The sequence below is a fragment of the Lampris incognitus genome, chromosome 4, assembly GCF_029633865.1.
Source record: "Lampris incognitus isolate fLamInc1 chromosome 4, fLamInc1.hap2, whole genome shotgun sequence".
NCBI classification, from domain to species: domain Eukaryota; kingdom Metazoa; phylum Chordata; class Actinopteri; order Lampriformes; family Lampridae; genus Lampris; species Lampris incognitus.
The window spans coordinates 69,217,725-69,243,059 of record NC_079214.1 but is presented as its reverse complement, the minus strand read 5'-3'; the positions used below and the strand labels follow the sequence as shown (position 1 = coordinate 69,243,059).

The 25,335-nt window shown below is 45.8% G+C and overlaps 1 protein-coding gene across 1 annotated transcript in view; it reads right to left on the bottom strand.

Moving 5' to 3' along the window:
• Positions 1-25,335, bottom strand: part of tub (TUB bipartite transcription factor) — a 118,763-nt gene that overhangs the window by 31,537 nt on the left and 61,891 nt on the right. The window contains exons 7-10 of the mRNA XM_056279418.1: positions 16,304-16,456; positions 14,022-14,140; positions 12,282-12,473; positions 11,568-11,680 (exon numbers count right to left, since the gene is read on the bottom strand). Coding sequence (XP_056135393.1) covers positions 11,568-11,680; positions 12,282-12,473; positions 14,022-14,140; positions 16,304-16,456 — 577 coding nt within the window. The remainder of the gene's footprint in view (positions 1-11,567; positions 11,681-12,281; positions 12,474-14,021; positions 14,141-16,303; positions 16,457-25,335) is intronic.

The following is a 25,335-nucleotide window of genomic DNA, read 5'->3' as shown; positions in this document are numbered from 1 at the left end:
TGAGCCTGACGACCCTTCCTCAGCCCCAGCCCAAGAAGGAGCACAACCACCTTTTTCCGGTCACTCTCACCTGGGGTAACCGCTCACTGTCTGTTGGTGCACTCCTGGATTCGGGGGCGGACGAGTGTTTGATGGACACCTCGCTGGCCCGGCAGGCCGGCATTCCACTCGTCCCCCTAGACACACCCCTCACAGCCCAAGCCCTAGATGGACGTTCACTTGGTAAAATCACACACAGCACTGCTTCCCTCACTCTTTCGGGTAATCACGTGGAAGCTATTTCTTTTTTCACCATACATTTCCCTCCCACAATAAAACCTCCCTTTGTGGCTTTTGAAGTCATCTCGTGTCGGTCTGTCTTGGGTTTCGCCACACGGGTCTGGTTCTGGTGCGCGGGTACAACAAGCGTGTTGTAGGGTAGAGCTTAGGAAGCAAGAACTGTAGTGAAACTTTAAAACCAACAGTTACAAGCATAGCCACCAGATTAATAAACTCGAGAGGTACAAGGTCTAAAATGTGACCTTAGAAATGTGTGGCCCCTTTAACAGATTGAATGAGGTTAAGAGTCTATAAGATCCAAAAAATGTAAAGTCAGGGAATGGGAAGGACAACACACATGAATATTAAAATTACCAAGAATAAGCACTTTGGCATAACAATGGATAGAGGTCTGTGCATGTTCTCATTCATCCAGGTCATGGTCATCCAAAGATGTTGAATCAAGTGTAACTGGACTTGGTATATATCTGTGAAGACGTTTCGCCTCTCATCCAAGAGGCTTCCTCAGTTCGTGCCTTTCTGACTAGACCAAGCTAGTCTGGCTGGCTGGTGATGAGACTCAGAATTTATACTCTAGGAGTCGTTGTCAGAGCTATTGATATGCGTGGCTCTTTGTGATCCGATGTTTACCAACGCCCGTCGCTAACAGAGCCATAGATATGCGTGGCTCTTTTGTGTACCGATGTAATGGCCGCGCCCGTCGTTATCGGAGCGATTGATATGCGTGGCTCTCCTGGGCTCGGATGTCCAGCCAGGCCCGTCGTCATTGGAGCTATAGATTTGCATTTGTTTAGCAGCGACGGTCGTTGGGCCAACATCTTGACCCCTTTAGCGGGTGAAACACCTCACCATATCCAAAACTCCACTGACTTCGTGGACAAGGTCCAAGACGTAAAACTGGAACCGGATGAAACCATGGTATCCTACGACGTGACCTCGTTATTCACCTGCATCCCAACCATGGAGGCTTTGGAAACTGTGAGGCAACGTTTGCTACGGGACGACACCCTCCACGATAGGACCAACCTCAGCCCAGACCAGATTTGCCAGCTACTGGACCTTTGCCTGAACACTACATATTTCCAATTCAGGGGCCAGTTTTACAGACAGAAACACGGCTGTGCAATGGGCTCACCAGTATCGCCCATAGTGGCCAACTTATATATGGAAGAGGTAGAACACAGGGCCCTGAACTCCTTCAGAGGAACACCTCCGAGCCACTCGTTCAGATATGTGGACGACACATGGGTCAAAATCCAAACACAAGAGGTGCAAGCGTTTACCAAACACATCAACTCAGTGGACAAGAACATTAAGTTCACAAGGGAAGACGTAAAGAACAACAGTTTGCCCTTCTTGGACTGTGACGTCCACATTGGGGAAGACAGGAGCCTCCACATTGAGGTTTAAAGGAAATCTACACACACAGACCAATATCTACTTTTCGACTCACACCACCTGCTGGAACACAAACTGAGCGTCATCAGAACTCTGCAACACAGAGCTGACAATGTGCCCAGCAGCACTCAGGCCCAACGGGAAGAACACAAACACCTGAGAGGAGCTTTAAAAACCTGCGGCTACCCCAGTTGGACCTTTGTGAAAACTGCAACACGTTCCAGAAAGACCAACCAGGTGAGCGACGAGGAGAAGAGGAACAGAAGGAATAGCACAGTCATCCCGTATGTTTCTGGGGTCTCCGAGAAACTCAGGAGAATTTTTAACAAACACCGCATCCCGGTATACTTCAAACCCAGCAACACACTCGGACAAAGACTGGTTCATCCCAAAGACCGTGTACCACACACCCGGAAAAGCAATCTGGTGTATGCCGTACAATGCAATGAGGATTGCACTGACCTATACATAGGAGAAACCAAACAACCACTACACAAACGGATGGCCCAACACAGAAGGCCAAACTCCTGAGGACAAGACTCAGCAGTCTATCTACACCTAGAGGAGAAGACACACTCCTTCCAGGACAGCAACGTACACATTTTGGACAGAGAAGATAGATGGTTTGAAAGAGGGGTGAAGGAAGCCATCTATGTGAAACTGGAAAAACCATCCCTCAACAGAGGAGGAGGTCTGCGACACCACCTATCTCCCACTTACAATGCCGTCCTTTCATCTCTACCCAGGAGACTCAAGAAGCCTAGCCTCCAAGAACAACAGTCGCTCAATAACGGCTCCAACCACTCTCATGACCACTGAACAATGAAGTCGAAACTAACACCCCCAACGACCGTCGCTGCTAAACAAATGCAAATCTATAGCTCCGATGACGACGGGCCCAGCTGGACATCCGAGCCCAGGAGAGCCACGCATATCTATGGCTTTGTTAGCGACGGGCGTTGGTAAACATCGGATCACAAAGAGCCACGCATATCTATAGCTCTGACGACGACTCCTAGAGGATAAATTCTGAGTCTCATCACCAGCCAGTCAGACTAGCTTGGTCTAGTCAGAAAGGGCCGAACTGAGGAAGCCTCTTGGATGAGAGGCGAAACGTCTTCACGGATATATACCAAGTCCAGATGCACTTGATTCAGCTCCTTTGGATAACAATGGATAGAAGATCAGAAAACTCAGAAATAAAACTAACTGAATTAGTTGACCTATAATTTGAGATTCACATTACAGGGGGAGAGCCAGTGATTAGGAAACTTAAATCCATAAAGAGGATAAAATTACCAAAAGCAACAGGACCGCACTTTGACAACTAAAAAAAAACAACCAAAAAAAACAGTTCAGCCATACCCCTCCAGAGGGCCTGGGAATATGAAAATATGCAAAATCGGGGGGCCTAGCCTCAAGCAGGGGAACAGTGTCCCCTGGGGATAGCCATGTCTCAGTAATCATAAAAAAGACCAGCTCATTAGAAACCATAAAGTCATTAATGATAAAGAACTTATTACCAAGAGATCTCACATTCAAGAGGCCAACATCGTTTTGTGTCAAAGCAAATGGAAAAGTAACGGGAATGCAGCAAATAGGACATAAATTGCAGATATTTGCTCCAAATAGTAGGTTTTTATCGTTTCTATCATTAGATATACCATATGGATGAGAGGCCTGGTGTCTAATAATGGAGAAAACTCCCAGTGAGAGTGTTAATGACAGATGAGGCCAGTGGGGGGAGCTAGTGGGGGGGCAGTACTATGGGGTGCCACCATAGGTGGTGACGGAGGTTCCGGTAAGGAAGTGTGGGTTGTTGTCAGTCAGTCACGTGGAGAGGACTGTATAGCGTGCTGCAAGTTGGCCGCTAGCATTTGGCTACCTAGCCTCTTGGGGTGACTTCGTCAGTCCCGAAGAGGGGGAAACAATCCCAAAACAGATTAAAATTGTCAATAGAACCTATATTGTGAGCTCTGCAAGCAGACTGGAGCCAAGTATGGAGGCTGAGGATTTTGCTGAAATGCCCTGGGATAGTGTGGGAATAAGACCGGAAATAAAAACAGACTTTCCACTAATACTTCAAAAGCTAAAAAAGCCGTTAAAATCATTTTTGTTCAAGTTGAAAAAGGAGCACTTGGCTTGACATGGGGATGTGAAAGGTTAAAGACTTCCCCATTGGACAGCATTTTAAGATCAAGACAGACCACAAACCCCTGGTGAGTCTGTTGGGGGTTCAAGCTCTGTTTGAACTACCTCCATGGATCCAGAGATTCCATATGATGTACTGTTATGATGTACTCCTACATAATCCACCATGTTCATGGTAAGACATTGCTTACAGCTAATAGATACACTCACACGCACCTGTAAACAATAGAAACACAGCCAGCAGGGTAGCCAAAAACCTAATGGAGGATACAAATATCTGCGGATAGTATCATCAGTAACTTACCTGCCAGTCCAGCTTACCTTGCAGAACTTAGAGAACAGCTCAAAGCCGACAGCACCTGGTCACAAGTCATGACTATGTGCCAAACTGGATGGCCAGGTTCAATCTTAAAACGGCACTTTGAGTGCCGTTTTAAGATTAAGATTAATTTTCCTTTATTAATCCCCTTGGGGTAATTAATTTATTCATTCATCTTCAGCTGCTTCTCCAGGGTAGGGTCACGGTGGCAGCAAGCTAAGTATGGCACTCCAGACGTCCCTCTCCCCAGAAAAGCCCTCCAGCTACTCCTGGGGGATCCCAAGGCGTTCCCAGGCCAGATTGGACATGTAGTCCCTCTAGCGAGTTCTGGGTCTACCCCTGGGTCTCCTCCCAGTTGGCCGTGCCTGGTAAACCACCAAAAGAAGGCACCCAGGAGGCATCCCAATCAGATGCCCAAACCACCTCAACTGGCTCCTTTCGATGTGAAGGAGCAGCGGCTCTACTCCGAGCTCCCTTAGGATGTCTGAGCTCCTCGCCCTATCTCTAAGACTGAGCCCAGACACCCTATGGAGGCAACTGATTTCAGCCGCGGGTATCCGCGATCTCACCCTTTCGGTCACTATCCAAAAATCATGATCATAGGTGAGGGTTGAAACAAAGATTGACTGGTAAATTGGGAGCTTTGCCTTCTGGTTCAGCTCCCTCTTCACCACAACAGTCCGGTACAACGGCCGCATTACTGCTGATGCTGCACCAATCTGCCTGTCAATCTCCCACTCCATCCTACCCTCACTCATGAACAAGACCCCGAGATAATTGAATTCTTTCACTTGAAGCAACAACTCATCCCCAACCCGGAGAGACCAATCCACCATTTTCCGGTAGAGAACCATGGCCTCAGACCTGGAGGTGCTGACTCTCATCCCGGCCATTTCACACTCAGCTGCAAACCACCCCAGTGCACGCTGGAGGTCACGTTCTGATGAAGTCAACAAAACCACATCATCTGCAAAGAGCAGAGATGCGATTATGAGGCTCCCAAAATGGACACACTCTTCACATTGGCTGCGCCTTGAGATCCTGTCTATGAATATCACAAACAGTATCAGAGACAAGGGACAACCTTGGCGGAGTCCGACACCTACTGAAAACATGTTTGACTTTGTGCCAAGAATACAGACACAGCTCTCACTTTGGTTATACAAGGACCGGATGGCTTGTAACAACTGCCCCGATACCCCATACTCCTGCAGTACCCCCCACTGAAGGAAATGCAGTTACTGCAAATTAACCCATCCTAGCCGTGATCTGTGTAGCTAGGAGCAGTGGGCTGCCACCTTCATGGTGCACCCAGGGACCAACTCCAGTTCTTTTCCCATTGCCTTGGTCAGGGGCACAGACAGGAGTATAACCCCTAACATGAATCTTTCTTTTTGATGGTGGGGGAAACCCACCGCAGACATGGGGAGAACATTCAAACTCCACAGAGGATGACCTGGGATGACCCCCAAGGTTGGACAACCTCGGGGTTTGAACCCAGGACCTTCTTGCTGTGAGGCGACAGCGCTAACCACTGAGCCACCATGCCGCCCAAAGTTCAAGTTCTCAGACAATACTGGAGAGAGAGAGCAGGACTCCTATTTAAAGGCTCCACACTGGTCATACCCTCAGCAATACGAAAGTGTCCAAGGAAAAGTGCACGGGGAACATCAGGGAGTAGTGAAATGTAGAGAGCGTGCCAGAGAAATGGGTTGGTGGCCAGGGTTGAGTATACTATTGAGTTAGATTTTTTTGCACTGGAGAACTTGTATCAAAGAACAAACCAATCCTGCACAGTCACTCATGTCCGTGCGAGTTGCCCACAACGGCAAAAATTTGATGCTGACATTTTCACATTAAACCATAGTAACTATTTGCTAGTCGTAGACTACTGCGGTTTGTGAAAATAGCAAAACTCACCCCCACATAATCTGAAAATGTAGTTGTGCACTTCAAATCAATTTTTGCCAGACATGGCATCCCACAAATCCTTGTTTTGGATAATGAAACTCAGTTTTCATCAGGTAGCTTTGCTCAGTTTGCAGAGGACTACAGGTTTGAGCATTTCACCAGCAGCTCTAAATATCCTCAAAGTAATGGTGAGGCCGAGCGTCATGTCCATGCAGTTCTATGGTTCTCCGCTAACTGGAGATTTTGTGCCTTTCCATTGTCAAAATGAATTGATCATCTGCAAAGCCACGATGTCCCCCGGTCCATAACATCAGTCGATTGATGAATGCACCTAGGACTACTGCTACCCATAGGAATAGCAGGATTTATTATTGAGTTTTACTCCTCTAGATCCGCCGTGTTCTGCTCTGTTGTCTCCTAACAACGTTAACAGGATTATCATGAGAAGGCTCTTCACCACGCATGGACAGTCATTCATCATGGAGAGGCTATATTTTGCGCTTCACATGATGCTGGGGTGTATGGAGACCAGTCTAGGTACCACTCCTATACTTATAGGTTTTCCGCACATTGAACAGCACAAATTAAAAAAAAAAAGCTTAGCTCTATTTTCTTGTCAGCATCACTGAGAGATACTTCCTCTTCTTATTGTTCTTTTTTACTACTGGTTGGCATCCAATGTGAAACATATGCCAACTGCTGCTACAGAGTGTAGACTGAGTCAATCTGACCTGAACGTGAGTGATGGAGTTGCTAAACACATACAGTGTGATAGCTCATGTCATATTGATCCCACTGCTCGGTTGAGTGTATTGAATGTGCAATGTCAGTACTTTTGAAACGGCGAAATATTTTTGTTTATTTTTTTTGTCATGAAGTGTATGCCCAGAGTAATTCTTGGTACAGAGAATGCTAGCATTGTTGTTCTGAGCAGATATGTTATACAGTACCCAGGGATTCTTCAGTGGAAAATAGTTCACAATGAAACTTTTCACAACAATGTCTGTAGATTATCATGAGTAACCATGTCACTGTTTCTAAAAAGAGACGTAGTTGTATTCTATATCTTTCAAATGTTTATTTTGGCAGGTTTGAGCTCCACAAATGGATTTCTATTCAACTCCACTGTATTGGGCTGAAGGGAGACAGCTCTACTCTGGATAATTCCAAACCTCAGCAAATCAAACTGAAACTGTCTGGATGGATCGATTGCACAAGGGGAAAGTGGAAAGTTTTTTGGGGGATTTTTTGTATTTTGGTTGAAATAACTTGGAATAGCTCATGAAGACTTTTTCAACACACAGATTAAGGCCAACAAAAGGGATTAGAGTGACACCATTCCACCAGAGGAAGTCAAACAACTGCTGCACATGAAGGAGGAATCTATACCTCAGCGTAAGGCTCCCCTGAGAGAAGTCCTCTCCCAGAGCCAACTTTCCCTGGCTTTTCTTGGCTGCATGGCTCAGCCTCTCCCTCCCTGCTCCGCTGTCCCCTTGCCAGGATCCATTGGTCTGCTTGGCCGTAGAGTAAGTCAACCCGTGCGTCTGAGTACCTTTGTCCTCCGATGCCAGCATTGAGCAATTCCATCGAGGGACAGCTCTGCAGCACTGATGGCATTCCCAGCATCAATGACACCCCCTGCTGCTCTGCTTGTGCTATTCACTGCAGGGTTGTTTCCTGCTGATAAAACTGTAGTGGTTGTCCTCAACTGCATTTTCAGTCTGGCCACATAGCCCAGTGTGAACAAAAATGCTCTGCTGGCTGCCTCCATTGGGCGTATGACATCCAGAAAAGGTTCTCTCTTTGTGAAAGAAGCGGACAAGGTCCTCCAAGCCAATGGCACCATCCTCCACATCACCCAGACACAAATGGTCTGCATAGGCAAAATCATTGCTCGTGCCATTGCACAGCAGAGAGTGGTGTGGCTTGCTAATTCCCCAATCCCAGAAGCTGAACAGCGACACGTCATAAATTCACTGGTAGTCCACAAGTGTCTCTTCAGTGATGCACTGAGGCAGCAAGTAGAGATACATCACCAAGTCAAGGATGATTACAAAGCCCTGCGGTTCCCAATGACCCACCTGCCCCTCATCCCCCCAGAGCACTAGTAGCACTCGCCCTTTTCTTCTTTCTGTCATTGCATACTAACTGAGAGAAGAAAAGGGCGAGAGAAAGCGACAGTGCTACTACAGTAGGCACCGCCCCCATCCCGGCACCAGCTGCACCCTGCTCTGGATTCACCAGATGCGGATATAACCAGCCTGCCTCAAGGCTTACATCCATCATAGCCAGCTGTCCATTTCATATGTTAACTCAGACGCTGCCGTGGAGCATACAGAAAAAATGTTTTTGTTTGAGCATCCATCTGAAAGATGCTTAATTCATGTGATAGTGAAACCAGCACACAGGGCATTTCTCCACTTTGCCTTTTTGGGACAGGTTTAATAGTACAGGAGAATTATCTTCAGTTAGTCTCCGGCTTCGTGCAGATCCCCCCTCCCCCCGCTACGTGGCAGTGACACTGGAACCATTTCTGCACGAGTCATAGTCCTTGCCTACCTCGGCGGCTTACTGTTCCTCGTCAGGTCAGAAGCGCAGACTATGGAACAGACACAGGTACTTGTGACAAGGCTCTCTGAAAAAAGAGCTTTCCATTTCCCACTTGCTCACTTTGCTTTCTGGGTCTGCAGTTATACATGTAGGCTATGCAACCTCGGCTACTGCAGCTGCAGCAGGAGTTAATGCTCGCAGCAGCTCAGCATTGTCACCCAGGAACCAGGGTTTCAGCATCATCAGGGATGAGATTCCTTCCATGTAATCCCTCTGGCTCTGTTACAAATGCATCCACTACAGGGGTGATTCATACACAAACCGATTACCCCGACATGACACAGGAGGCGAGTGTTGGTTATTCCCCAGGTCTAGCCACAGATTTAAAGTTCTGGGAGGACCCACAGACTTTATTGATGGGTGTGCCCCTGAGATACTGGTCTGTTGCATTCTGGTGTTCACAGATGCCTTCCTCACAGGTCAGGGAGGTATTTGTCAGGGCAGATCAGTCAATCAATCATATATATATTCTGGAGCTGAAAGGAGCCTGGCTCATACTCCAGCACATCAAGCCTATGCTCAGGGGCCACCGTGTTGTTCTCCGGTTCAACAATTGCATAGCAGTGACCAATATAAGCCGACAAGATGATGTGAGGTCTCTACCGCTCCTCAGAGTGGCTTCAAAACTACTGGTGTGGGCACTGACTCATCAGTGCCAGAGCACCAGGGTGTCAAACACAGCAGCTAATCTCATTGTCAAGGGGCGGTCTCTGCCACTAAGAATGGAATTATCCCCTCACATCATTAGTTAGATCTGGAGCAATTAGGAGATGTGTCAGTGGACCTGTTTGCCTTGAGAGAAAATGCTCAGTCACCTTTTATTCTCCCTTAGGGAGCAGGCAACCTCCTGCTGGGTGTGGGTGCGCTGGCTTAGAGTCAACTCCCACAAGTTACATCCTTCAGTTGCTACACAGAGTGAGGGAGGAAGCCTTTTCTCTCCTTCTAATAGAGCCAAACAGCCCCTGGTTGGCCTGGTGTCTGCTTGTAGTTCAGATCACTGTTTTGGCACCATGGCTGGTTCCCCTGTAGTAGAATGCTCTGTCTCAAGCAGGGGGACAGATTCAGTCTGCTGCTGGTCTCTGTGAGACTTTGAGTCCGGCTCCTGAAAGGCAGAGATTAATCGTTCAAACAGAGGACTGTTTGAACGATGGTGTGGAGAGACCAGAAACGGTGTCATGCCCTCTTCCCCGTGTCCTGGAATGCCTTCAGTTTGTTTTAAACAAACCATTGGTATAATTCTAGCATTTAAGTCTATGTGGTCACAATTTCATAATGTCACGAACAGGGACTCTGGCTTGTGGGATAAATAAAAGCTTTGACATGAATTTGGAAAAGGTCTCGGTCCATTCATTTAAAACAACAAACAAAACGTGGTTTGGCACACGGGCACACTTTAATGGCACACGGGTGATGAGACACCTTCTGGTTGGATGGTTCCCTTAAGGTGGCTGGTGAGCGCAACCTGTGAGGCATGATCATGTGCTACCAGGAGAGCTTCCTGTAGCGCTAGAAGCTCTATAAAGAGCCCCATCTCAGTCGCCGTTGACCGTGTCTTTGCCTTTTCTTTCCCTTAATACCGTGATGCTGTTAACCCTCTCCCCAGTGAGTGAGCTGAAGGCTCTGTCAGTGGATCCATGTTGTCTGATCATCAGTGGAGATGGCAGCTCTGAAATCCTTCATCAGAAGCTTCGTCAGAACATTTTCCAAAAGTGGTGATGTCAATCTATGCCTTCTTTGCAGTTTTGCGTGTGGCGTTCTTTCCTCCCTCCATCCTTTGGCAGAGGAGGAGAGCCTTCACACATTGTGCCCAGTGCATTCACTGTCACGAACAGCATGGACAGCCTTAATCACACAGACAGATCAACTGTTTGCCTGTCATGGTCAGGCAATGCAAGACAAGGCTCTTTCTTCACAGCGTCTTGCCCATTGGTTAGTCGACTAAATCAAAACTGCATATGAAGCATTCAGACAGCCTGTTCTAGATGGATTGCGGGCACATTCCACTAGCAGCATGTCCACATCAAAAGCCCCTTTTTTCATGAGTTTCCAGCCCAAGATATCTGCAAGGTAGCTTCTTGGCCTTTCCCTTGCTCTTTTGTCCAGCATTACATGGTGGACATGGCTATGGGCTCTTTTTTGCAGTCTGTGCTGAGCACTGTACACCACACAACCTAATGGGTAAGATTACGTGTGACTTTGTTATGTTATTGTCTCCCCATTTGTTGTAGCCTTGAGAGTTTCATGGGCTCTCCCTGTAGGAGCTAATGTGTTCACGTGCACTTCTGAGCAACAGTTGGGGTACTCTTACATGTGCGTGGAGTACATTTAATTTGTCACACCTGCCAGCCTTTCAGAACTGGGTTTTTTTTTGCACCCAGCAGGGTGTAGCAATATCAGGGCACTGCCCCTTATGCTGATAGATGGGAGCCCTGCGAGGCTGAGTCGATGACACAGAAATTTGGTTACTGTGACTTTATAACCACAGGTCTATGAGTCGACAGGGCTTTGCTCCCAGCTTGGTCGAGCTCGTCGGAAAATTGATACTCAAGAAGAAGTAATGTGGTCCATAGGGTCCTATATAAAAGTGGCTTCTCCACCCTGATTGGCTGGCACAAGTAGAGTTTTGGGGTTCAGGGAGACTGACATTTGCATTCGCCAATAGATGGGACCCATGCAGGACTCTGTTGACTTATAGAGCTGGGGTTACAAACCATGGTAACCAAAACTGTGAAGTTGCACCACTTCATTATGAGCATATGAGAATAAAAAAAACAACTATAATGTATGCATAGTATACTTGAGACACAAAAATGTATATATTTCTACTCGTACTTTTTCAGTTGATAAGCAGGCCATTATTTTTCAATAGCTCACACAGCAGCCAGTGAGTCAACCTTACCTCAGCTTGCCAATGAAACTCTCTCCACCTCGAGACAGATCCGTGGGATCGATGGAGATGAGGTAATTAGATGTTTTACTCTTTTTTCGCTTTCTGCCGGCTAACAGAAACACCTGTGGCAAGTCAAATCAGTAATGCTATTAGAAAACAAACATTATTAGCATCAGCAACAAAACCCCAGGCTCCAAAGTTCAATCTGCATAATCCATTTTGGTTGCATGCAGCTTACCTACAGCACAATTACTCTTAATGTATCATGATGTTTGACAGCACAATACAGATTCAGATAACACTTAACTGTTCACTTATATCTTCCTGATGACACATTACTAAAATTATTATTATTATTATCATTAAAGATGAGAAAATGTTTTCTTTCAAAAAGTTACAAAACAGAACGTAGGAGTCACAATAATTTTTAGGTAATGTAAGAGTAGAGCTACTCAAAATAATGAGAGAAACATGGATACTTCTCTAGCTACTGGTTTTTATTCAAACCATCATCAGGACAACAGTTGATAATGGTTGGTGATCAAGATTTCTCCCGATGAAGATTTTGAATTAAAACGGAAAGCTAGAGAATTGCTCAGGTCTCTCTCATTATTTAGAGTAACTCCACACTTACAAAATAGCACATTGTACAGATATCTGATCTGATATTAATCCTAAAGGAATTCATTTTTCCCTGTTTATGGTGCCCATATCCTCTCTCACCTTCTTGCCGTCCTCTCGCTCCAGATGGAGGTAGTAGGTGGGATACATGCCTCGGTCCATGCCCTTCTTGTCCCTGGTGATTCTGCACTTCACTCTGACCCCCTGGGGTGCAGGACGCAGGGAAAATTCCTCGAGGTCATCTACATTGATGGCAGGTTCCGTCACTGGTGGGGTGGACGCAGAGGCCACCTCCTGTGGGATGAGACATCCAATATGAAACAATGGACCAGATGCGAGTGAGGAACAACAATTTAACTTTCATTAAAAAAGGCTAATAAGTCTGAGGATCAAAACCTCCGCTGGGACCCAAAGAGAATGAAAACAATGTTGCTATAATAAGGACATGGTGTGTGACAGGGAGACTGAGTCGAAATTGAGGATAATGAAGGAGCAGACACTGTATGAGGGAAGTGTGACAGTGGTAAGGTGTGCGGTTGGAATGACAGATGGGTTCAAGGTGAAGGTGGGATTACATCAAGGATCGGCTCTGAGCCCTTTCTTGGTTGCAATGGTGATGGACAGGTTGACGGACAAGATCAGGCAGGAGTCTCCCTGGACTATGATCAAGGCTCAGCGTTTACGGATTTTCACCGAAAAATACCCAGATTTTTTTTAAAAGGAGCAGATTGGTTTAAACTAATTTTCACCCTGATTTTATGTTTTGACGGATCCAAAAGCTGTTCCTGTTCATGTGAGGCAATGTAACAGTGTCCTCTTGTGGAGAAATTTGCCATGCTGGATGACTTTGAAAAATAAAAACCGAAAACGCTCAGCCTTGACTATGATGTTTGCAGATAACATTGTGATCTATAGCAAGAGTAGGGTGCAGGTGGAGGAGAGCCTGGAGAGGTGGAGGTATGCACTGGAGAGAAGAGGAATGAAAGTCAGTAGGAGCAAGACGGAATACCTATGCATGAATGAGAGGGAAGACAGTGGAATGGTGAGGATGCAAGTAGTAGTGGTGACGAAGGAGTATGAGTTTAAATACTTGGGGTCAACTGTCCCAAGTAACGGGGAGTGCAGAAGAGAGGTGAAGAAGAGAGTGCAGACAGGGTGGAGTGGGTGGAGAAGAGTGTCAGGAGTGATGTGTGACAGAAGGGTACCAGCAAGAGTTAAAGGGAAGGTTTACAAGATGGTGGTGAGACCAGCTATGTTGTATGGTTTGGAGACAGTGGCACTGATGAAAAGACAGGAGGTGGAGCTGGAGGTGGCAGAGTTGAAGATGATAAGATTTTCACTGGGAGTGATGAAGAAGGACAGGATTAGGAACGAGTATATTAGAGGGACAGCTCAGGTTGGACGGTTTGGAGACAAAGCAAGAGAGACAAGATGGAGATGGTTTGGACATGTGTGGAGGAGAGATGCTGGGTATATTGGGAGAAGGATGCTGAATATGGAGCTGCCAAGGAAGAGGAGAAGAGGAAGGCCAAAGAGGAGGTTTATGGATGTGGTGAGGGAGGACATGCAGGTGGCTGGTGTGACAGAGGAAGATGCAGAAGACAGGAAGAGATGGAAATGGATGATCCGCTGTGGTGACCCCTAACGGGAGCAGCCAAAGGTAGTAGTACTAGTAGTAGAAGAAGGAGCAGACATTCTGGCTACAAGTCGAACGTCCTGCTGAATATTATTTGATGCATCTTCGCTAACTGAAATACATTTGGAGAGGTTTATAGGTAATGCAGGACAATAACACTTTACCTAGATTGCAAAACTTGTACATGTGTTTTGCATTCCACCTACCTTGCACGATCTCTTGCTCGTGGCAGAACCCGGTCTCGAATTGCTGTTGAGCTGGGAAGAACTGGAACTAACCTCATCCTCATCTTCTTCTTCATCAAAATTCATACTGCTAGAAATGCCTTCACAAGCAAAATGAGACACAGGCTGTCACTGCTTTGTGTGCTTTATGTATCACACTTGATGCAATTAAGAAGCTTTTAAATGGGCACATCTTTAGTCTTCATAATATCTCATTGGCACGTCAGATCTCATAAGCTCTACAAGATAAAAGCATTTTGGGAGTGAAATAAAGTTAAGGGATTGCCCAATGTTGTTTGCAAGCAGAACTGGTCAATACTGTCATAAATCAGAAATAGACACTAGTAGAAAGAAAAATCCACAGTGTTTCTCTTCTTTTGGTAGTAGTGTAAGCTGTGGCATTGGTTTAAGCAATCTTAGCCTTTTACATGAGAATTTTTTTATATTAATCATATATATATATATATTAATATGAATACACTAATATAATAATATATTATGTTATCATTATATTATATAATATATAATGTATTATATATATATTATATATTACATTATTATATAATTATATTACCATACTAACATAATTATATTAATATTAAATTAGAACAACAATGTTACTGTTGCGTGTGGTTCTGCTTTAAGAAGAATGGCTCCAATTTACATTTATTCTCTATGCCCGTTTAATCCTACTCGGGGTATAAAAGGCTGAAGAATATCCCCACCAGCCCCAGGCGGAGGGCAAAGAGAGAACCTGAACAGGTTACTGGTCTTTTACGGGGCCCACACATATAATCATTACACAGCATTCAAACCACTGAGCAACATCGAGCCTGCAATTCACTGACATGCAACTTTTCTGAGGAACTCAGAGGAAAACAACCCAACCACGTGGAGGATATACTATTCTACACAGAAGGGCAGAGATCAAACGTATGATTCTGTTGCTGTGGGGTGACAGTAGTCATGTTTGCATCGAAATGTAATAAATACTTAAAGGTTGCAAAACATCATGCAAATTAAGGTTTGTTTCCATCAGATTGATTTAAGCAAATAAAACCCTGAATGTGTGCCTTCACGCACTATGTCACATGTTACCCTCCACCATTGCCCATGTGAAGATAATATTAAAAGTGCCACGAAATGAAAAATAAATGTTTAACTCTTATATGCACTTAATCCCCCCCCCCTTTTTCTCCCCAATTGTACTTGGCCAATTACCCCGCTCTTCCGAGCCATCCTGGTCGCTGGTCCACCACCTCTGCCGATCCGGGGAGGGCTGCAGACTTCCACACCAGCCGCTTCTTTTCACCTGACAGTGAGGAGTTTGACCAGGGGGACGTAGCGTGTAGGAGGATCACGCTATTCCCCTTAGTTCCCCCCCTCTGAACAGGCGCCCCAACCGACCAGAGGAGGCGCTAGTGCAGTGACCAGGACACTTATCAACACCCGCAGACACGGCCAATTGCGTCTGTAGGGACGCCTGACCAAGCTGGAGGTAACACGGGGATTCAAACCGGCAATCCCCGTGCTGGTACGCAACGGAATAGACCGCTACGCTACCCGGACACCCATCTGCACTTAATTTACATCTATTTAACACTATGTTCTAGAAATTCACCAAAAAAACCCGATAACACTGCTTCCTGTTGCCTCCAGTACCACAAAAGGTACCTCCTAAACCACAGCAGCTTAGGCAGGCCTAGAGTACAGAAGCCTAGAGTAGGTAGGCCTAGAGTACAGAAGCCTAGAGTAGGTAAGCCTAGAGTACAGAAGCCTAGAGTAGGTAAGCCTAGAGTAAAGAAGCCTAGAGTAGGTAAGCCTAGAGTACAGAAGCCTAGAGTAGGTAAGCCTGGAGTACAGAAGCCTAGAGTAGGTAAGCCTAGAGTAAAGAAGCCTAGAGTAGGTAGGCCTAGAGTAAAGAAGCCTAGAGTAGGTAGGCCTAGAGTAAAGAAGCCTAGAGTAGGTAAGCCTAGAGTACAGAAGCCTAGAGTAGGTAAGCCTAGAGTAAAGAAGCCTAGAGTACAGAAGCCTAGAGTAGGTAAGCCTGGAGTACAGAAGCCTAGAGTAGGTAAGCCTAGAGTAAAGAAGCCTAGAGTAGGTAGGCCTAGAGTAAAGAAGCCTAGAGTAGGTAAGCCTAGAGTAAAGAAGCCTAGAGTAGGTAGGCCTAGAGTAAAGAAGCCTAGAGTAGTTAGGCCTAGAGTAAAGAAGCCTAGAGTAAATAAAGTCACTCAAGTGTGCTGTCACACATGCACTGGCAGTACCTTTCTTGAGCATTGTGACCCGCAAGTCCTGTTTAGTCTGTGACTGCATGCAGCCCACGACGGGGTCTCCCTCACCCTCCTCTGTGGCCGAGTGACCCACCGTCAGGATCTGTATCGGACCGTCCTCCTGGTGGGAAACCAGGCCATCGATCCCTGCTGGAGACCAGACCCCACACCCATAATCGTCCATCAGCCCAAAGGGAAACTACATGCTGTCACAACTCCACAACTGTAATGCATCAAAGGTTCATCATATGTTCAGTTAATATGAAACATGCATGAAGGAAACCATGTCAGTGGTGATAACTTCGAATCTATATCATAATCTAGTATGTAGTCTAGATCTGGTTAACTTCGAACATGAGTAAACATGTTTCCAGAGCCATTTCAAGGTTTTTGGTTTTGTTTTGTTTTGGGGGTTTTTTGGAGGGGGGGGTTGGGATTGTCCCCCTTTTTTCTCCTAATTTTACTTGGCCAATTACCCCACTCTTCCGAGCTGTCCAGGTCTCTACTCCACCCCTTCTGCTGACCCGGGGAGGGCTGCAGACTACCACATGCCTCCTAACATGCATGTGGAGTCGCCAGCCGCTTTTCACCTGACAGTGTGGAGTTTCACCAGGGGGTACACGTAGCACATGGGAGGATCATGCTATTCCCCCCAGTTACCCCTCCCCCCCCCGAACAGGTGCCCCGACCGACCAGAGGAGGCGCTAGTGTAGCGACCGCGACACATACCCACATCCTGCTTCCCACCTGCACACAAGAGCCAATTGTGTCTGTAGGGACGCCCGACCAAGCCGGAGGTAACACGGGGATTCAAATCGGCGATCACCATGTAGGTAGGCAATGGAATAGACCGTTACGCCCCCTTCCCCCGCATTTCAGGAGTTTTTGTGGATCTTTTTCAATTTGCTGCCATAAGAGGGAGGACAATAATGTCCCTGTGGCTGCAAGTGCTTAAGCAGAAGATCACTGGAGTGGTCCAAGTCATTACAGCTTCAACGCGACTGACACGTCCTTTCTCCACATCCTCATTTCTTATTCTACATTAGCATGGCTTTCAATGGGATGGACATGATGACATCAAGGCCTGCAAAACAACCATTCTGACAGAACACTTCAGGCCTTCTGACGGAGGTATTGTCTTAACATACATACAAGATGTGCTGCCACAGTGAAAGAGTGGCTGGACATCATTTTTCAGATGGTGTTAGAAGTATAGGACGCCATCAGGGAGCTTGTGTGGGGGGGGGGTGAGAGAGAGTGAAAGAGAGAGAGCAATGGAGAGAGAGGGAAAGAGAGAGAGGCAGAGGGAAAGAGAGAGCGAGAGAGAGAGAAAGACAGCAAGAGAGAGAGAGAGGGAAAGACAGCAAGAGAGAGAGAGAGGGAAAGAGAGAGAGGGAAAGACAGCAAGAGAGAGAGAGAGGGAAAGAGAGAGAGAGAAAGACAGCAAGAGAGAGAGAGAGGGAAAGAGAGCGGGGGAGAGAGAGGGAGAGAGCGAGCGAGAGAGAGAAAGACAGCAAGAGAGAGAGAGAGGGAAAGAGAGAGAGGGAAAGAGAGCGAGGGAGAGAGAGGGAGAGAGCGAGCGAGAGAGAGAGAGAAAGACAGCAAGAGAGAGAGAGAGGGAAAGAGAGAGGGAAAGAGAGCGAGGGAGAGAGAGAAAGACAGCAAGAGAGAGAGAGGGAGCGAGAGGGAGAGAGCAAGCGAGAGAGAGCAAAAGACTGCCAGGAAAAGAGAGAGCGTGAGAGAGGGGGAGAGAGCGAGCGAGAGAGAGAAAGGGAAAGAAAGAGAGGGAAAGAGAGAGAGCGAGGGAAAGAAAGAGGGAATGTGAGAGAGAGGGGGAGAGCGAGAGAGAGTGAGAGAGAGCGAGCGAGAGAGGGAAAGAGACAGTGAGAGAGAGAGAGAGAGAGGGAGGGGGAGAGAGAGAGGGAGGGGGAGAGAGGGGAAGAGAGCGAGGAGTGGTGCAACTGGCCTGATTATTCGGTTACCCCGGGAGACTAACCGTATTTTTTCTTTTTTTTATCTGGGACAAAGTCGTGGCATTAAAAAGCATAGTTTGGGCTAATAAAGCTGACGAATGTCTCTTGCTCTCCAATTTCACGGGAAATAAATCATGACTTGTCTTTTAAATATCTATATTTTTTGCCGCCCTTGACATTTAAAGGTAGTATTAATGCGGCCGAGTACTTCTGAGTACAAATTCTGTTTTCCCTGTAGGAACCGTTTGGCAGCAGTACTTCACCAGCAGTACTCTGCACTGCAGTCCGCACGTACTGTCCAGGGAGCATGGACGCCGAGTCTGGGCGCCGAGTGGAGACGGCGAGGCAGCCCGTCAGGGAGTCAGTCTTCTCTGCTATACAGCACGTCTCTGCTCGCCTGTCCACTTGTGCTATGTTGTCATCATTATTGGAAACTACTAAAGACTCACTGGCCGACTGGCCAAGGGTCGGCCCCTTCGGTCGCCTCATGGTGCAGTACAACCCTGGTTGGAACGCCACAGCGGGCGGAGGCAATATGCTCAGTTACATTGTTACTGGTGTGGGAAAGTCAGCTTATGTTGTTGTGAGATGGCAGGCTGAGAGAAGGGATTCCTCCTCCGTCATCAGGGACAGATGTAGCGGCGGGGTGGAGGCAGCGAGGGCAGCCTCATTAGCTGTAGCATGACACTTGTCAGCGCTGGCGACGCCGCTTGGACACACCAGCAGGATGCCCTCTATCTAGCTCAAGGAGGATGGAACACAAAACCTGATATATCAGCAATCAGGAACAATCTGCTGTCATCTCATTCATGTACTTGCGTACACAAACGAGACAAAACTTCGTTTCTCCCAGCCCACAGCAGTGCAACACAAAAAGACAACAACACATATACAATACCTCCCAAAAACACCACCACCAAAACATACAAAGCCAGAAAGAACAAAGCAACAAAAGAAAGAAAGAAAAACCACAAACAGTCAACAAACAACACAGTCCATTCAGTAAATTTGCAACACAATTCAAAAAAATTCACTGTCCAGAAAACGAAGGCCAGCCAGGATGACTGTGGGAACCGCCGGTCTGCATGGGCTAGCAGTTAGCTTAGCCTGCCCCGCTTCCGCGTCCTGTCAGACCGCCCTCGGTGTTTCCTCTTTGGGCACAGCTCTGGTCAGGGCCGTGGTCTTTGGGCCCACAGGCCGCAGCAGACCGAGCTCCGTCAGCTGATCCAGCACCAGCTCTCCTAGCCAGACACCTTCGACACACCTCCCCCGCACGCCACATGATGACACAAACACAGATAAACACACTGCACAATCGACGCCAGGCAAGGCCGCCGCCAGACCGCCCTCGTGTTATCTTGGTGTTATCGGAACTGCCGGTCTGCATGGTGCTAGCAGTTAGCTTAGCCTGCCCCGCTCTCCCGGCCGTCAGATGAAATCGACGATCACAGACATAAATCCTCGTAAAAGTTCTTCACACGATGACACAAACTCACATGTAGACGTGGACAAAGACACTGCATAGTCGGCACTGGCTTAGGCCGCCGCAAACGCGAGCTCACACCGCCATCTTCCCACACCGGAAGTGTGATGAACATATACATATATACATACACACACATATACACACACATACACACACACATACATACACACACATATATATATATATATATATATATACACATACATATACACATATATACACATACACATACACATATACATATACATACATATACATATACACATATATATATATATATATATATATATAAAAATACTGGGGCATACAACTTTACATATATGGACATATTTGAGATTCAGATATGTTTCACACATATATTTAAAATTATATGTGCAAACATGCAGCAAGTCCCTCATATAAGGTGACATATGTGCATATACTAGATTCCATTATTTCTTTTCCACATATATGGAGAACTTTAATTGTAAATATGTGGCAAACATATCTGTTTTGCACATATATAATGTATGTAAACATACATGTGTTTTAGATCTATGTCTAAAATAAGCTGTGCAATATATATAGCAAATTATTTAATTAAAATATGTAGTTTACATATTAACATGTTGATGCATTATATTTTTAAGCAAAAACTTTTTTTTTCCTTAAGCATACTATAAACAGTTTCCACAGGGTGTGTGATAACCTTTAGAATGAAATTTAAATTTTTGGCCTAACACAGATTTATTTATGTATTTATTGTATATTTCAATAACAGTAATGCACTTCTTTGTTAGAATATTCTTGCATTTAAACGAAAAAAGGGTGCAAAAGCGATCACCTCATTTTATCTGCAAACTTTTTCATCTTCATCCAAATCAACCAATGTAAATAGTTATAATTTCATACATGCAGGAGGATCATATTTACATCCATCCATCCATTATCCAAAACGCTTATGCTGCTGTCAGGGTCATGGGGATGCTGGAGCCTATCCCAGCAGTCATTGGGCGGCAAGACGGGGAGATACCCTGTACAGGCCGCCAGGCCATCACAGGGCGGTGTGTCGGTCATAGGGCCTGGAGTTCGTTTCTGATGTTCTAATGATGAACTGATGTTCCCTGGCTAGCGGCTACAATATACAAACATTGCTGAGAAATTATAACTAGCAATCACATAAGTTTTCAAATTAATCTGACTCCTAAATAAAGCTTTGTCATTTACAACTAACAAAAATTTGTCTGCCCAGCAATCTTCTATTGTTGCCCTAACAAGTATTTCCCAATCAGTACAAGGATTTTTGAGTTGCAATTACGACGGACATTTTTAAAACAAGAGTAGAATCAAGAAGGACCGGGAATAAGAAAATTAAAGAAAAATATGTATGTATGTGGACTGCATTCATTAAACACTTTTCTAGTCTACCAACCACTCAACTTCACCTTATGCACCAAGGGTGAGCCTTTATCTCTCACTTTCCATCTATCACTTCTTCCGTCCCATCACTCTTGACTTCCATCTCCCTGGAAAGTTCAAGCTGTGCGCAACTCCATCTGTGGCTCAAACTTCTTGCCATCTGGAATGGAATCACCTTCTTCTACAAACCCCAGTTCCAATGAAGTTGGGACGTTGTGTAAAACGTGAATGAAAACAGAATACAATGATTTGCAAATCCTTTTTGACCTATATTCAATTGAATACACTACAAAGACAAGATATTTAATGTTCAAACTGATAAACTTTATTGTTTTTTGCAAATATTCACTGATTTTGAATTTGATGCCTGCAACACGTTCCAAAGAAGTTGGGACAGGGGCAACAAAAGAGTGGGAAAGTTGAGGAATGTTCAAAAAACACCTGTCTGGGACATTCCACAGGTGAACAGGTTAACTGGAAACAGGGGCGTGTCATGATTGGGTATAAAAGGAGCATCCCCGAAACGCTCAGTCGTTCACAAGCAAGGATGGGGCGAGGCTCACCACTTTGTGAACAACTGCGTCAGCAAATAGTCCAACAGTTTAAGAACAACGTTTCTCAACGTACAACTGCAAGGAATTTAGGGATTTCATCATCTCCAGTCCATAATATCATCACAACATGCAGAGAATCCGGAGAAATCTCTGCACGTAAACGGCAAGGCCCAAAACCAACACTGAATGCCCATGACCTTCGACCCCTCAGGCGGCACTGCATTAAAAACCGACATCATTGTGTAAAGGATATCACCACATGGGCTCAGGAGCACTTGGGGAAACCATCGTCAGTTAACACAGTTCGTCGCTACATCTACAAGTGCAAGTTAAAACTCTCCCATGCAAAGCCAAAGCCAGATATCAACACCACCCAGAAACGCCGCCGGCTTCTCTGGGCCCGAGCTCATCTGAGATGGACTGACCCAAAGTGGACAAGTGTGCTGTGGTCTGACGAGTCCACATTTCACATTGTTTTTGGAAATCGTGGACGTCGTGTCCTCCGGGCTAAAGAGGGAAAGGACCATCCAGATTGTTATCAGCACAAAGTTCAGAAGCCAGCATCTGTGATGGTATGGGGGTGTGTTAGTGCCCATGGCATCATGGGTAACTTGCACATCTTTGAAGGCACCATTCATGCTGAAAGGTACATACAGGTTTTGGAGCAACATATGCTGCCATCCAAGTGACGTCTTTTTCAGGGACGTCCCTGCTTATTTCAGCAAGACAATGCCAAGCCACATTCTGCACGTGTTACACCAGCGGGGCTTCGTAGTAAAAGACTGCGGGTACTGGACTGGCCTGCCTGCAGTCCAGACCTGTCTCCCATTGAACATGTGTGGCGCATTATGAAGCGCAAAATACGACAACGGAGACCCCGGACTGTTGAGCAACTGAAGTCGTACATCAAGCAAGAATGGGAAAGAATTCCACCTACAAAACTTCAACAAGTAGTGTCCTCAGTTCCCAAACGCTTATTGAGTGTTGTTAAAAGGAAAGGTGGTGTAACACAGTGGGGAACATGCCCCTGTCCCAGCTTCTTTGGAACATGTTGCAGGTATCAAATTCAAAATGAGTGAATATTTGCAAAAAAACAATAAAGTTTATCAGTTTGAACATTAAATATCTTGTCTTTGTAGTGTATTAAATTGAATACAGGTCGAAAAGGATTTGCAAATCATTGTATTCTGTTTTTATTTACATTTTACACAACGTCCCAACTTCATTGGAATTGGGGTTTGTATGATGACCAACAGACTCACCCACATGACAGCCATCTATACACTGATGCCTCCCCTTCTGCCATTTTTGGAAGATGGTTCACAGCAGAATGATCCCCAGCGCCCGCAAATGAATGCCAGGTTGCTTTCTGCAAAATCGACCTCATAATTGCCACAGCTATTCCATGGGGCCATGAATGGTCCCATAAATCCATTCTTATACTCAGGTAACCTTGCAGTCACAGACATAACAAAAGACACCCCAACTCCCCATCCATCATGTCATGCATGCACTGGCTAATCTGGCACTTCATCACACCAATATTTTCTCCAAGCAGCTCATGTTCCTGGTCACTCCAATGCCATCACTGACTCTCTTTCTCATTTTTAATTTCAGAAGCTCTGAAGCTCTGCCCCTCATGCAGATATCCTCCCAACACCGGTCCCTCCATGTTCAGCACTGACATTCAACTTCTAAATTCTGCCCTACTAACCCTGATCATCAACTCCCAGAACTCCATCATCAACTCCCTCCAACCGCCACCCTCCCATCCTACTGGACAGCTTGGAAAAGTTTCCATTATTTTCACAACCAGATTAACATAACCTTCCTGATGTTCGATCTTGTCACTTTGACTTGTTTCAAAAGTTAATTAGTTGCCTTTAAATTGAACACTTCATGGCCTGCGCTGCATGGCAGGTCGGTTTCTGTCTCAATGGATTTACCAAGCACTGTTCTGCCGACAAAATTATAGAGTATAGATTATTGACTATTGCAAACTGTTCTCTTCTCTCACATCTTTTCTCTCTCTCTGAATGATGTCTTCTCATTCATCTTCTGTGTATGTGAATGGTGTGATATGAGTCTTCCCTGTGTAGTCTGTCCTCCTGCCAGGTCTACATGGTAATGATGGTCATGTGGGTCAGGTCCTTGGCTGTTCTGGTGGCTTCTGGACACCGCTTGGCATCCTCCTCAACATATTCTTCATAAATCATATAATTCCATTATAATTGTGTTATCCCCTTTCAGTGTTGTATTCTGTAAACTGAGTTTTATTCTGTATACACAACATCCATTGCACATCTGTCTGTCTTGGGAGAGAGATCCCTCCTCTACTGCTCTCCCTGAGGTTTCGTCGTATTTTTTCTCCCTGTCAAAGGGTTTTTTAAGGAGTTGTTCCTTATCCGTTGTGAGGGTCTAACGACGGGATGTGGTATTGCTATAAAGACCACTGAGGCAAACTTGTAATTTGTGATATTGGGCTATACAAATAAAACTGACTTGACTTGAGCAGTCTGTTGATTCAAAACTTCCCTGACGTTTGGATTCGAGTTCTGCACTCAAGCACTGTACTGTCCTCACAGTGGGCTGCGAGCACTTCACTTTCTATTTGTAGGTAGGAAAGCAAGAGCACTGACAGGTGGTCAGATTTCCCAAAGTGAGGACAGGTGGTAGACTTGTAAGCTGCTTTGATTATGGAGGTTGGGCAGGTGATATATGTTGGTAAAATTTTGGTAGCACAGATTTCAGGTTACAGTGATTAAAGTCCCCTGGCACAACTGAAATGGTCTCAGGGTGTAAGTCCTCCTGCCTCTCAATGGCCCCATACAGTTTGTCCATCGACGCTGCAGCAGTAGCTTGTAGGTATGTAGACAGCAGTTAACAACATGCAGGGGAATTCCTTTGGGAGATAGAATGGTCTATCCCTTACTGTTAATTGTTCCAACACTGGCGAACAGGACAGAGACTATTTCCACATCAGTGCACCATGAATTGTTAACAAAGAAGCATACACCACCTCCCTTTACCTTGGTAAGTAGTCCACATGGAACAGCCATGCCATGCACAGAAAAACCCTCCACTGGTACAGCCCTGTCAGGTGTTTTAAGGCCCAGCCAATTCTCTGTGAAGCAGAACACATACCAGTCCATGTCCCTTTGAGAGCTTATTCAGCAATGAAGTTGGTCCAGCTTGTTGTCGGGGGACTGGACATTAGACAGCAGTATGCTGGGAAATGTGGGGCCAGATAGAAGGCTGTTGTAGCCTCAGCAGGGTGTTGCCTTATTTACCTCGCCTCCAGCAGTGCTGTCTGCAGCCATTACTTCATGGTGGGACCTGTTTGTTGTAGGTAATCTCGCTCAGCAAGTCCAACAGCATCCAGCTATTGGGAACATCTAATTCAATTCATTTCAATTCAATTTAATTTATTGTCATTAAAAACAATGTGCAGGCACATGTTAAAAATGAAATGAGGGCTGCGGCTTCGCCAGAGAGTAGTGCATTGAACTCTCATTTCCTTGTGATTTCACGAAGTGACCGTGCAGACAAATCACCGGCTTCTATATTTCAATGTAACGTCGTCTTTGTATACATGAGTATCTTGGTATCGCCCCA